This window comes from Thamnophis elegans, chromosome 12 (genome assembly GCF_009769535.1).
Source record: "Thamnophis elegans isolate rThaEle1 chromosome 12, rThaEle1.pri, whole genome shotgun sequence".
Classification (NCBI taxonomy): domain Eukaryota; kingdom Metazoa; phylum Chordata; class Lepidosauria; order Squamata; family Colubridae; genus Thamnophis; species Thamnophis elegans.
Genome location: NC_045552.1, coordinates 58,974,978 through 58,987,491, shown reverse-complemented (window position 1 = coordinate 58,987,491; position 12,514 = coordinate 58,974,978). Strand labels below are relative to the sequence as shown.

The 12,514-nt window shown below is 44.0% G+C and overlaps 1 protein-coding gene across 1 annotated transcript in view; it reads right to left on the bottom strand.

Annotated features, from left to right (window-relative positions):
- Positions 1-11,958, bottom strand: part of AFF2 (AF4/FMR2 family member 2) — a 190,048-nt gene extending 178,090 nt beyond the window's left edge. The window contains exons 1-4 of the mRNA XM_032228561.1: positions 11,916-11,958; positions 11,364-11,430; positions 9,444-9,564; positions 2,330-3,196 (exon numbers count right to left, since the gene is read on the bottom strand). Coding sequence (XP_032084452.1) covers positions 2,330-3,196; positions 9,444-9,564; positions 11,364-11,430; positions 11,916-11,958 — 1,098 coding nt within the window. The remainder of the gene's footprint in view (positions 1-2,329; positions 3,197-9,443; positions 9,565-11,363; positions 11,431-11,915) is intronic.
- Between the last annotated feature and the right edge of the window lie 556 nt (positions 11,959-12,514).

Below are 12,514 nucleotides of genomic sequence, written 5' to 3'. Positions count from 1 at the left end.
AGAAAGGAAGACTATTGAAAAGAAAAAGGAAGGGAAGGAAAAGGAAGGGAAAGAAAGGACAGGAAAAGAAAAGGGAAGAGGGAAGGGAAAGGGGAAGGAAAGAGGAAAGAAAGACTATTGAGAAGGGAAAGGAAAGGAAATCTGGGCAGATATGAGGAAATACCAGGATTTGCCCCACTGCAGTCCAACTTCCTAGGGGGGAAAAAAATCTATCTACATCTTGGCAAGTTTTTATTTGTATTGTCCTAAGCTGGAAGAAGAATTGCCTATGTTGACCTCTGAGCGTGACCATCAGGGATCCTTCAGCAGCCCTTGGAATTGTGCAAATGTTTCCCAACCAAGGCAGGATTGAAAGGCAAACCCCATCCAATTGGGGAATTAAATTTCCCACATCCAAATATCAATTGGAATCACCAAATCAAAGCCAGCCCCTCTGAGCTCACTCGAAAGGATGAGAAGTTTCTGCCCAGATGCCAAAAGCCTGTTCCCAAATCGGAATGGAATCACGCATTGTCCCCCAATGGATGCCCCCTAGGCAACTGTCTCCTAAAGATGCTCCAGTGGGGGTTGTTTGTGAGTAAAAATACACCAGGTCAGTCAGTTCTCAGCTTCTCCCCCAAAGAGCTACAAAGCGTTGCTATATTTCACAAAACATTTCATATTTTTTTGTTCTCCAAGTTGTCTATTCATTCAGTATTTCTAATCCCATTCATGTCACAAATCCTATTTCTGCCTTCACAACAACCACCAAAAAGAAATGCTATCTTTAATTAGAAAGCCAAGTACACTGATTGCCAACAAAGCCTCTTAGGATTAAGACTAAGATATAGTGTACAGTCAAACAGAGAGGGGGGGGGGGAGGGAGAGGGAGGGAGGGAGGGAGGGAGGGAGGGAGGGAGGAGAGAGAGAGAGAGAGAGAGAGAGAGAGAGAGAGAGAGAGAGAGAGAGAGAGAGAGAGAGAGAGAGAGAGAGAGAGGACAATGCAAAACTAAACAACAAGCTCCACAACCACAACCTTCTTTTTAACTTATATCTAGCAAGGTCTTTGAGACATTAGTGTAGGTCGATTTTTGAAAGCATGTGCAGATGACCCATAATGTCACAAGCTTCTTGAGCATCTCTAATCCCTTGTCTTTATTTATTTTTCCTTTTCAGAGAGGCAACAGATTGACGTAAGGTCAAACCCCCTGTGATATTTGCAAATGGAAAGAAACGCACCTTCATAAGGCCCTGGTTCCCCATTAATTCTCCGGCCGTCCACAATCACAGGTAGGTCTTACCTTTTGGTGGAAAGCAAGGTATTCATTGGTTCTGCACGAACGTTTTGTTTCCCCCTGGATCTAAAGCCGAAGCCAACGTCTTGGGTTTTGCCACAGCCTATACTACAAATGGTTCAAGTCTATTCTTTCACTTTGGGCCACCTCTGTCCTCCCCGCTTTCCTTTCTTGCCAACGCTCAGAACGAGGTTCTGAAAAGTCATGCCGGCTATGAATCATGAAAGTTAGTGAAAGGAAAGTCACTTTGAAGAGCAAAGAAATCAACCACCAACAGTTCTGTTGTGCACCTCTGTCATTGCTAAGTTGACTCAACTTCCAAGGATCCAACTTCTGCCAAATCGGCACGCAATTTTATCCTGTGGAAAGGCCACAGTGACCCCATCTGGATCAAGGCCAGAACATGCGAGGACGGCTGTGTGTGTATGTGTTTTATAAACCACCTTCCCCACAAAGACACTTGTGTTATTCTTTTGAAGAAAACTGCAATTAGGGCCAACAGAGAAGGAAGGAAGAATGACAGTGGGTTGCCCATGGAGGCTCTCAATCATCCAGGTCATGGTTGTCCCGAAGATGCTTTCTTCAAAAGGCAACTGGACTTTGTTTTTTCCCTGAAGAAGTTTTGCTTCTCATCCAAGAAGCTTCTCGAGTTCTGAAAAAGAACCGAAGAAGCTTCTTGGATGAAAAATGAAACGTCTTCAAGGATAAACAAAGTCCAGTTGCCGCTTGAAAAAAAACCCACCTTTGGGACAACAACAGCTGATGACAGAACAAACCAGAGACTGGATAAACCCACCAATACATTGGCAATAAATCAATCAAAACTGGAGATGTGCTTTGCACTTGTTTTTGTCCTTTAAATCCAAGGAAACAAATACAAAATATGATAGATCAGAAAGATAAGAATACTGGGCAAGAGAGAGAGTGGGGGAGAGGGAGGGAAGGAAGGAAGGAAAGAAAAGAAAGAGAAAGAAAGAGAAAGAGAGAAAGAAAAAAGGAAGGAGGGAAGATGAAAGAAAGAAAGAAAAGAGAAAGAAAGAAAAGCTAACACTTACTTCATTCATCTGAGGAATGGTAAGCTTTGGTAGTTTATTCTTAGAACTGGATCCGGTGGTTTTCCCTTCCAGTAGACTTCCAAAGGATTGGTTTCCATACACCCCCTCAGTTTCTAGGGGTGGTTTTAGTTCTGGGGAGTCAATCGGGACTTGATCCTGGCCATCCATGGGCCTAACGTAAGCAGTGGGCTTCTGCTGGGTCATACTGCTTTTACAGTGGAGTCCAGGAGGAAAGTTCTGGTTGGAAAGATTGTTAGCGGCGGATAGCAAAGACGTGGAAGGAAGAGGAGATCCGTGGCTCAGAAAGTCAAGATCCACTGGAGACTTGGAGTGGGTGGTCTCCTTGTAGGAGTGCTCGGCCGCTGTGGACTTGGAGTGATTGTGTCTCCTTGAATGTGAAGATGAAGGAGGGGTGTTGAGTTCCTCCCCTCCTCCGGTTTTCTGCGGCTCATTCTGGCAGGGATAGAGGTCCTCATATCGGCCTTGGGTGGGCTCATGGGAAGAGCTATGTTTGGTCCGATTGGACTGGCTACTGGGTTGGTTCGACGGGCCCCCACTAGAGCTGTGGTTGCCACGGGACCAATCCGTCCGGGATTTCCTGCTGCTTTGGTGGCCATTCAGCAAACTTGGATTGGATGACAGGGAAGGTGGGGGAGGCATCGACGTGGAGGTGTTTCCACTCATCCGGTTCCTTTGCTCGGGGAAAAAACTCGGCTCATTTTTGTCTACCGGGGTTTGTGGCACAGGATTCTTTGGGATGCCGACAAGGTGGCTCTGGTTGGAATGGTTGGTGAGCAGGTCCTTCATCTCATCGTAGTTCCCCAACGTGTTCTGCACACGGTTGGCAAGAGCGTCCCCTTTGCTGGTCTAAAACATCAAAAGAAACCAGGGTTAAGAAAGGTGACCCATGAACAGAGATGGGACAAGGTGAGAAAGAAGGAGACCTGCCTTTTTCTCAGCCCATAATATCTCAATCAGGGATGCCCAACCTTCGCAACTTTTAAGACTTGTGGACTTCAACTCCTAGAATTCCCCAGCAAAACATGCTGGGAGCTGAAGTCTACAGGTCCTCAAGTTGCCAAGGTTGGACACTCCTGGCCTTCTAAAAAGGACTCCATTTCTTGAAATCTTTGCTTTCTCCTTAAGTTCATTGATGGGTGTTAAGAAATGTCTTCCAAATCCTCCAAGCCATGATTGGCATATTCTTAAGCCTTTATTTATCTGATATATTTCTAAGTCAATGTTGTGGACCAAAAATATCTCCAAGAGTGTCTTACAAGAATAAAATCACACACAAAGTCATGTCAACCCAACCAACATTCATGAAACAAGCCCTGGTTTTATGTATTAAAATCCTGCTGCAGTCATAAAAACAGAGTTGCAAATAAAACCTGGAAGAGACCATTCATTAAAGCTTGTTCAGGAAATGGCTGATATTTGCCATCACAAATGAGAGGAAGACCCCAGAAGAAAACCTGCCCAAGAGGTTCTTGGCAGTGCCTTCAAAGGTTCAGAGGTTACTTGAAAAGGGCACCTGTTAGTGATCTCAGGGTGAATGCCATGATGCTTTTCTCCTCCTAGTAACATTAGTCATGACAATGAGTATGCAAGTGGTGGAGATGGTGAAAGAGCTGGATGTCAGGCCTGTACACCATCTTTTCTCTTGGACCACACTTTCTACTATTCATTTCCTACTGTGGTAAAATGGGAGGGGGGATTATATGGAGTTGGGTGATATGTAGCCATAACAACATTCTTCTTAGAAACTCAAGGTCATCCTTTGTCTCTGCACCTGGCCGGAACTGGATGGGTGCACTCTGCCTTCCTGGCAGTGGAAGATTGGACCATGGGATGGACTTGTGGGTGTTGGGGCAACTTTCAACTGGGTGGGGAAACCTGGGAAGCTTTCAGATTTGGGTTTTCCCAAATGTGCCAACATGGCTCTTTTAATAAATTGGAACTTTGAGGAATCCTTTGCCCCGGACTCTGATTTAATTTTGGAGGCTATTTGGAAGCCTGACATTGGACCAAGATTGGGGAAGGAATGCCAGAATCAGGGAGCGGAGTTTTAAAAAAAGGCAATCAGCCTAGAATCCCTCCATAGTCACAAAGTCCAACCTCCCTTTTATTCCGTGGACCCTTATCTAACTCCAGAGCACATAAGGGTCCCCTGCTACCCATTAGTTGAGAAGATTCCTGTACATAAGCTTTCAGCAATAAACCAGTTCAATTAGACCTTCACCCATGAAACTGATCATTCACATCTGACAAGGCCAAAAAGACGCGAGTTCAAGTTTCCATTCCATTACGGAAGCTGGATGGTTGACTTGGGCAGACACTTTCATCCACTTAGGCATAACCAGGTTTAGGGGGGGACCACCCTAAACTCTTTGGCCTCTATGCAAAAAAGGGGATTAAAATGCAGTAATAAATCAGCTTCTTTCTCTCTCTATTACTATGGCTTCGGGACATAGTCTTTGGTGGTGGATCACCAGGAAGATGGCAGTTTGACTGGTTGGGGGGGGTGGACTTGATGTTTAAAAGTGGAGATGTCACTCACTGATTGATTGTTTCCTGATTGCTTATTTGCACCCTACGACTATCATTAAGTATTGTACCTTATGATTCTTGTTGAATGTATCTTGTCTTTTTATGTACATTGAAAGCATCTGCACCAAAGACAAATTCCTTGTGAGTTCAATCACACTTGGCCAATAAAGTATTCCATTCCATTCCATTCCATTCCACTCCACTCCACTCCACTCCACTCCACTCCACTCCACTCCACTCCACTCTACTCTACTCTACTCTACTCTACTCTATATTCTGATCTATTCCATTCTGTTCCATTCTGTCTCCTACTCTACTCTACTCTACTCTACTCTACTCTACTCTACTCTACTCTACTCTACTCTACTCTACTCTACTCTATATTCTGATCTATTCCATTCCATTCCATTCTGTCTCCTACTCTACTCTACTCTACTCTACTCTACTCTACTCTACTCTACTCTATATTCTGATCTATTCCATTCCGTTCCATTATGTCTCCTACTCTACTCTACTCTACTCCTGTTCCTGTTCTATTTTATTCTATTCTATCCTATTCTATCCTATTCCTATTCTACCCTAGCCTAGCTTATCCTACCCTACCCTACCCTACCCTGCCTACCCTACCCTACTCCATAACACCCCACCCCACTCTATTCTATTCTATTCTATTCTATTCTATTCTATTCTATTCTATCGAACATGCCATGTTGTCCCCAGCTTCAACCAGCCAATCAGCCTGGCTGGTTCAAGTCATCCCCTGCTCCCCAATGGGTAAGGGCTGCCTACTAGTTCACCGAGAACCTTTTCAGTTATCAACTAAGAAGGAAGGGAGAATTGCTGGGAAGCGGTGCAGAGCTCTCTAGCCTGTAAAAAACAGTGGGGGGTCAAAGTAATTGCCAACCAACTTCTGCTCCCGCATTGTGATGAATAGCAGTTTCAAGTGTCCTTTTCTGTATTGTTCTGAGTTGCCCCGGACTACTAAAGATTGTGATGCTGGGGGCTTTTTTTTGGCCTGCGTCCAGCTTGGTTACTTCGTAATTTCTTTCAAAATGAGCATTCAGGAGAGCCTCCTTTTTTTTTTAAGAATCAAAGAGAGATATAAATACAGTTATCAGCTGTATTTGCAAAATTCAGTCGCTTTTATTTTCTGGAACTACACAGCATGTATTTTTGCAAATCAATGATTCACAGTCACTTTCTGTAAAGCACGGCAATTATTAGGCAAATTCTGACTCACTTTTGGCATTATTGTGTTTTCATCCCCTCTGTACTTCTTGCTCAATTTCCTAGATTTTTATCTGAGGCATCTCTTTCCCCCCCACCCTCTCCTTTTCTGAAAGGCCATTTAAAAGACGGGGCATTGGTCTTCAGTTTATACCTGTAGCACAGGGTGAGTGTTCTGATGAGCAAAGAAACTACACCTGGTACAACACGGTGAAAGTGTTGTGGCCCACCAGCAGCCAGTAGAGCTTGGCAGCAGAGTAGACTTTGAGGAGGCTGGGGAGGAACCTGGGCCAGTCCTGGAGTCTGGGGAAGGCTCTGATGAGAGCTCTGCGTCAGAGGCAGAGAGGGGCCCAGAGCCATCTGGCTGTTCTCAGCTGCCTTCAGAGCTAGACAGCAGTGAGGCAGAGGAACAGCTGGAGCCTGTTCCCAGTGTGCTCATGTGCAGAGCTGCCAGAAGAAAAGAACAACTCAGAAATCAGGGTCAACTTGGGAGTAAAGCCACAGGTGGAAGGTGATTGTCCCCTCCCATAGGAAATAAAGGAGGAGCGAAAGGGGAGGGGGCTTTTGCAGGAAACCATTCGTTCATTCGTTCATTAGATTCGTTTCAGGAGTGTGAAGATCTGTCCGTGAATCTCAGAGACTCTGTGCCCAGACTTTCCTTGCACAGCTCCTCATTGGGAAAATATTTACAGGGCAGCTTTCCAAGACAGATAAGCTCTGTGGTCATAAATATTCCATTGAATGACTGTTTGCCAGGCCTTGGCTGAAGGTGAATGAGAGGAATTCACATATATGTAATAAAAGGGGTTTTGTTGGAAAGGAATCTGCTTCATGCTTTCTGGGGAAGCCTAGGCCAGAATAAAAAGGAAGATGATTGTTTACCAGAAGAAACTCCAGTTCTGAGAATCGGTGGAAGAAAAAAGGAAACCAGTCTTCCAAAAATTATTTGATACATGATTCCTCAGATAAATAGGTTCCTCCAGGTCTGATCAAAATGCATGGTTGTTTGTTCTTGTAAACAAGGAAAACAAGTTAATTAGACCCAAAGGTGCTTATTTCAGGAGGCAACTGGACTTTCTGGTTTTTTCTTTGAAGATGTTTTGCTTCTCATCCTGGAAGCTTCTTCAGCTCTGACGGGATAGTGGAGAATGGAAGAATTTATATTCCCTGCAGACAGCTGGTTATTTGCATCCTTTTAGAGGGTCGTTGAGGCCACTGGAGGTTTCTCTGTGTCCTCAGGGTCACCTGAGTGGTGCAACTGGTTCCTTGTAGTCTGCATTTTTTCTCTCTGGAAATTCATTCCTCCTCCCACACCATTCCAAGGGTCTTCATCCCAAATTGCATAGCTAAACGTCTGCAGAGATTCTCAGTCCTCCAGGTCATGGTTGTCCCAAAGGTGCTTTTTCAGGAGGCAACTGGACTTTCTGTTTTTTTCTTTGAAGACGTTTCGCTTTCTCATCCAAAAAGCTTCTTCTGCTCTAGAAGGATGGTGGGGAATAGAATCCTGTCAGAGCTGAAGAAACTTCTTGGATGAGAAGTAAAAGAAAAAACAAGAAAGTCCAGTTGTCTCTTGAAAAAGCACTTTTGGGATAACCATGACCTGGATGGTTGAGAATCTCCATATACAGTGGGTTGTAAAGCACTGTGAAGCTGCATATAAGTCTAAGTGCTATTGCTATCTTCTTTCAAGATGCTAGAGAATAATGTCTAGCTGTAAAACAATTCAACCCCCTTCGGCATTCTGGTGAGGATTCATGGATGTCCCTGAAGGAGTTTTGTGATAGAGATCAGCAGCTGGACAGTTATCTCTGGCTGACACGATCTCTCCAGATAAAGGAGAAATGACGAGATCGCCCATCTGTAATCTGGCTACTCACTACTCATGCTCCTCGTGAGTAGACTACAGGAACTGATGTTTCTGTAGTCAGTTCATAAGTTGCATGAAAAAAAAAACCCCACTGATACAATAATCCTTTTGTCGGGAGTTGTATATCGTTTGCACCACAATGTTTCGGTTGGAGTGCAAAGTTTTGGAATGGAGAAGTCGGGAGTGGATTGGAGATGGAAACATGATATTTGTATGTCATTTAAAAAAGGAAATGTTTCCTTTCTAAATATTTGAAGCAAATCTTTGGAAATTTAATCTATTGTGTAGAGCAGTGTTTCTCAACCTTGGCAACTTGAAGATGTCCGGACTTCAACTTCCAGAATTCCCCAGCCAGCATTCGCTGGCTGGGGAATTCTGGGAGTTGAAGTCCGGACATCTTCAAGCTGCTAAGGTTGAGAAACACTGGTGTAGAGCAAAGAATCACACAGTACGATGAAACGGTTTTTTGTTTGGTGTACATGGGTGGTTGTGTTTCTTTTCTTTTTAAAGAAAAGCTCAAGGAGGACATTTTTGGGGCCAAAAAAGGACATTCCATTTCAGCCAAGAATCAAGTCTTTGTGGTGAGCCCACCTTCGTCAACCCAATGCACAATGAACAATGGCCCAAACCAGCTTTGTCACACTCCCCCTCCTCACTTGACACAAGGAGAACCCATTGTGTCAAGGGAAGAGGGGTGGGGAGTGAGGAGTTGGAGGCCAAACACTTGTTCGCTTGTTCTCCTCCTCTCCAGGCGGCCTTGCAGAAATGCTGAGGCAGCACTTGTGCAAAGAGGCTGGACAGGTGCTAGCAAGACAGGACATTCTTCTCTGAAGAACCTCAATACCTTTGCAGGTTTTCAAATAACTGGGCTTTCTGAAGAAAAAAGAAAGAAATGGGAAAGCATCCAATTTAGCCTGGCTATCTTGCTATCACAAGGACAAGTAGAAGGAAGAAGCAGAAGTAAGTCTTTGTCTGATGTAGTCCAAACTACATGGTTTGGTTCATAAATGAAAAAAAAAAACCTCAGAGATGGTCACATTTTAATCTGCAGGGAGGAGACATCTACGCTAAAGCAAGATCTTTATGGAAGCCAACCAAAACACCACCAACCTGATGTGTCCAAGCAACATATTCAACCTGATTATTAGGTTCAGCTTGGAGCGTTTCAAGAAGAGACTGGACAGCCATTTCTCCAGAATGGTATATGGTCTCAATCAATCAATCAATCAATATAAAACTGCAGAAATGGTCTTTGGAAGTCACCTACTCATACTCATGGGTGTCCAACATCAGTGAAGAACTCAAGTGGGAGAAAACCATTTTTCAAAGAGCTCACCTTCTGGGCTTTTTACCTGTTCCTTTCAGGTTGATGTTCTCCATGGGCTTGAGGACCAAGGAAGACCAGAAGGAAGGAGTTGCTTATGCAACTCAACGCATGTTAAACTTGTCAACTCCCAGCATTTGCCTTACCTTGTATGGTTCTCCAAAGAGGTTAAAGCCGGATGCGAAGAGGTCTTCATCTTGCTGGATTTCTTGATTTCTCCGCTCCCATTCCTTCCTCTTGAGTGCGTTTCGATCTTGTTCATAGTGGCTGCAATTTTATTTGAAAAAGAGAGAGAAATAAGCATTGGCTTAAACAAAAATAATAAGAAAATGTCTGTTCGCCCTTAAAAGTCTAAAAAAAAAAAGGGGAAAAAAGAAAATAGTCCTTGAAAGATTTTGAACGTTTGAGAAATTTAAAGATAAGAGACATCTGATTCTAGAAGGCCTTCACACACACACACACACACACACACACACACGTACACACACGCACACATGTACGTACACACACACACACACACACACACACACCAACCAGGGGTGGGTTTCAAATTTTTTTACTACTGCTTGTTTGTTATGTGGCTTTTCTCCTTTCTTTTCTCTCTCCCTTCATGTATCTATCTATCCATTCATCCATGCAACTATATATCATTCACTTTCAATCCCTCCTTCCTTCCTCCCTCCCTCCCTCCCTCCCTTCTTTCTTTCTTTCTTTCTTTCTTTCCTTTTTTCCTTCCTTTCTTCCTTAGGGAAAAGGGCATACAAATAAAGGCAAACTCTAACCCCCCCTTCCTTCCTTCCTTCCTTCCTTCCTTCCTTCCTTCCTTCCTTCTTTCTTTCTTTCTTTCTTTCTTTCTTTCTTCCATTCAGATTCCATACAGCTTTCTGAACCCTTAAGGCAAACCAAACCAAGTGGTCCTCACTTAATGGACGGTTGCTTAGCAAGTGTTCTAATTTACGACTGACCTTCCTAGAGCTATTTGACCTGTTTTGGGAGTTTTGACAGCCATGCGCGTATGCGCGTGCATACACACAGACACAGACACACACACACAAACACACCACAAATAAGAAAGTAACAATAATGGCCCAATATTTTTCCAACTCAAATGCCCGTCTTCGTGTCATTAGAATATCCCCAAATTATTTATTGCAGCCATTCGGAGGATCTCGGGGGCTGCCCTGCCACTCAACTCTCTTCTTGCGTCATTCCACCCACTGAGCCAAATCCATAAGTTCACTGCCTCTCGTGCTGTTTATGCTGGCAACGTTTCTCAGGTTATCTAAGGTTGGAAGCCTCCGGCAAATCTTTTTTTTACTCCTTCCCTCCCTTCTAAGGAAAGGCACTGAGAATCAGGCAGGGAATGGCCCACATCCCCATTCAAAGCGCAAATCTATAAAGTTCCAAGCCGAAACCCTACAACTTTCCATTAATGAAATGTGATTGATGGAAGAAACAAAGCAGATAAATCTGTGTTGTTTCTGAATGGGCAGATTATCCCAAAAGATGCAGTTCAGCGGTGAGAAAATCAAGATTCTACCCTTAGATGCCCAGATACATGATAGGCAGGCCTTGGCTTAACAGTGGACCACCAAAATTTCTGAGATGGTCAAGCACCCTAAACTAACAGAAGATGGTTTATGAAGATGAAGATGGTTTATGAAGTCAACATGATCTCTTTCCTAAGCCATCATATTAATGGAACTGAAGTTGAACATATCTGTAACAGCAGGACTGGAGGCTGTGTGTAGATGAGGCATTTTAATAAGAGAAATTTATTTATCCAGAATGTTTTAACAGTTTGGCTTTAATTTTTATTTTTTTAAAAAAAAAATTCCTTTCTACTGCTGTTTCCATGTTTAATTAAATTCCACCACCCTAATGCAGCCTGACATAACTCATTACTAAAACATAATTATATAGTAAACAAGCAATATAGCATTTACTATTTCCTAGTAAGTTTTTAAAAAGGATTAATAAAAACGAAGCTCTGTAATTGCTCAAATCAATGTGGATAATTATAATCTGCCCTTCTAGGTAACGGAGAAATATAGTAAATGGGATACCAATGGCTGTAGCTGTAAATCAGCGTTTTGAAAAAGTAAATGATTGTGTCGACATGGGTCTTTTTGCCTAGGAGAAGAAAACCAACGGGAAACTTGGGAAACTTGGGTGGCTCAGCGGGTGAGATGCTGAGCTTGTCAAATCAGAAAGATCAGCAGATCAGCGGTTCGAATCCCCAGTGCTGCGTAACAGAGTGAGCTCCCGTGACTTCTCCCAGCTTCTGCCAACCTAGCAGTTCGAAAGCACGTAAAATTGCAAGTAGAAAAATAGGAACCACCTTTGGTGGGAAGGGAACAGCGTTCCATCTGCCTTTGGCGTTGAGTCATGCCGGCCACATGACCACGGAGACGTCTTCGGACAGCGCTGGCTCTTCTGGTTTCTGGCACGCTGGTCTTCATGCATGCACTGCAAAACCAGCTGGCCAGGGTGCATGCATGTGCTGGCCACATGATATTCGGGTTTCCAGTGCTCCAGCATGCGCAAAGACCAGCTGGCTGGCACACATGAGCATGCCAGAAATCTGAAGACTAGATGGCTGGCGCGGATATGTGTACCAGCCATGCGGTATTCAAATTTCTGTAGCTCCAGCATTTGCATGCGTTCGCACGCACATTCCGGTTTCGGCCCTCATTGTCAAAAAGCTTCGCCATCACTGGACTAGACGCAGCTACTTCCCTCGATCATTCATCCTACGATTTAGCCTCCCGATCCCTGATCATCTTTGTTGCTCTTCTCTGCGGCCTTTCTAGGAACTTAGCAATGTATTTATTTATCTTTGGAATTGCGCTGACTTGCAAGATTAATGAAGCAGGCGCCAGGTCTTCCCGAGAGCCATGATTCGTAATGGTGGCCTACCCAAAGGGCTGACCCAGGTGAGAAGAATTTAGGGTATGGACAACAATATACATAGCTCTATCCAATGGACCAGAGCCTAAGCCAAAGGAAACAAACTTGCAGCCAAGAATGAAATACCTCCAAGGAATGATAAAGCACTTAAACTTTCCCGACTTCCTGATCCCCAACCCTGGGCAACCAGCCAGGCTCTTAAGCACTTTCCGGCAGACCAGGAGGGTTGGGGGCCAATCAAATCTCAAATCCTTTATTTCTTTCCGTATGCTCACACGCAAACCTATATCCATACGGCCTTAGTGAC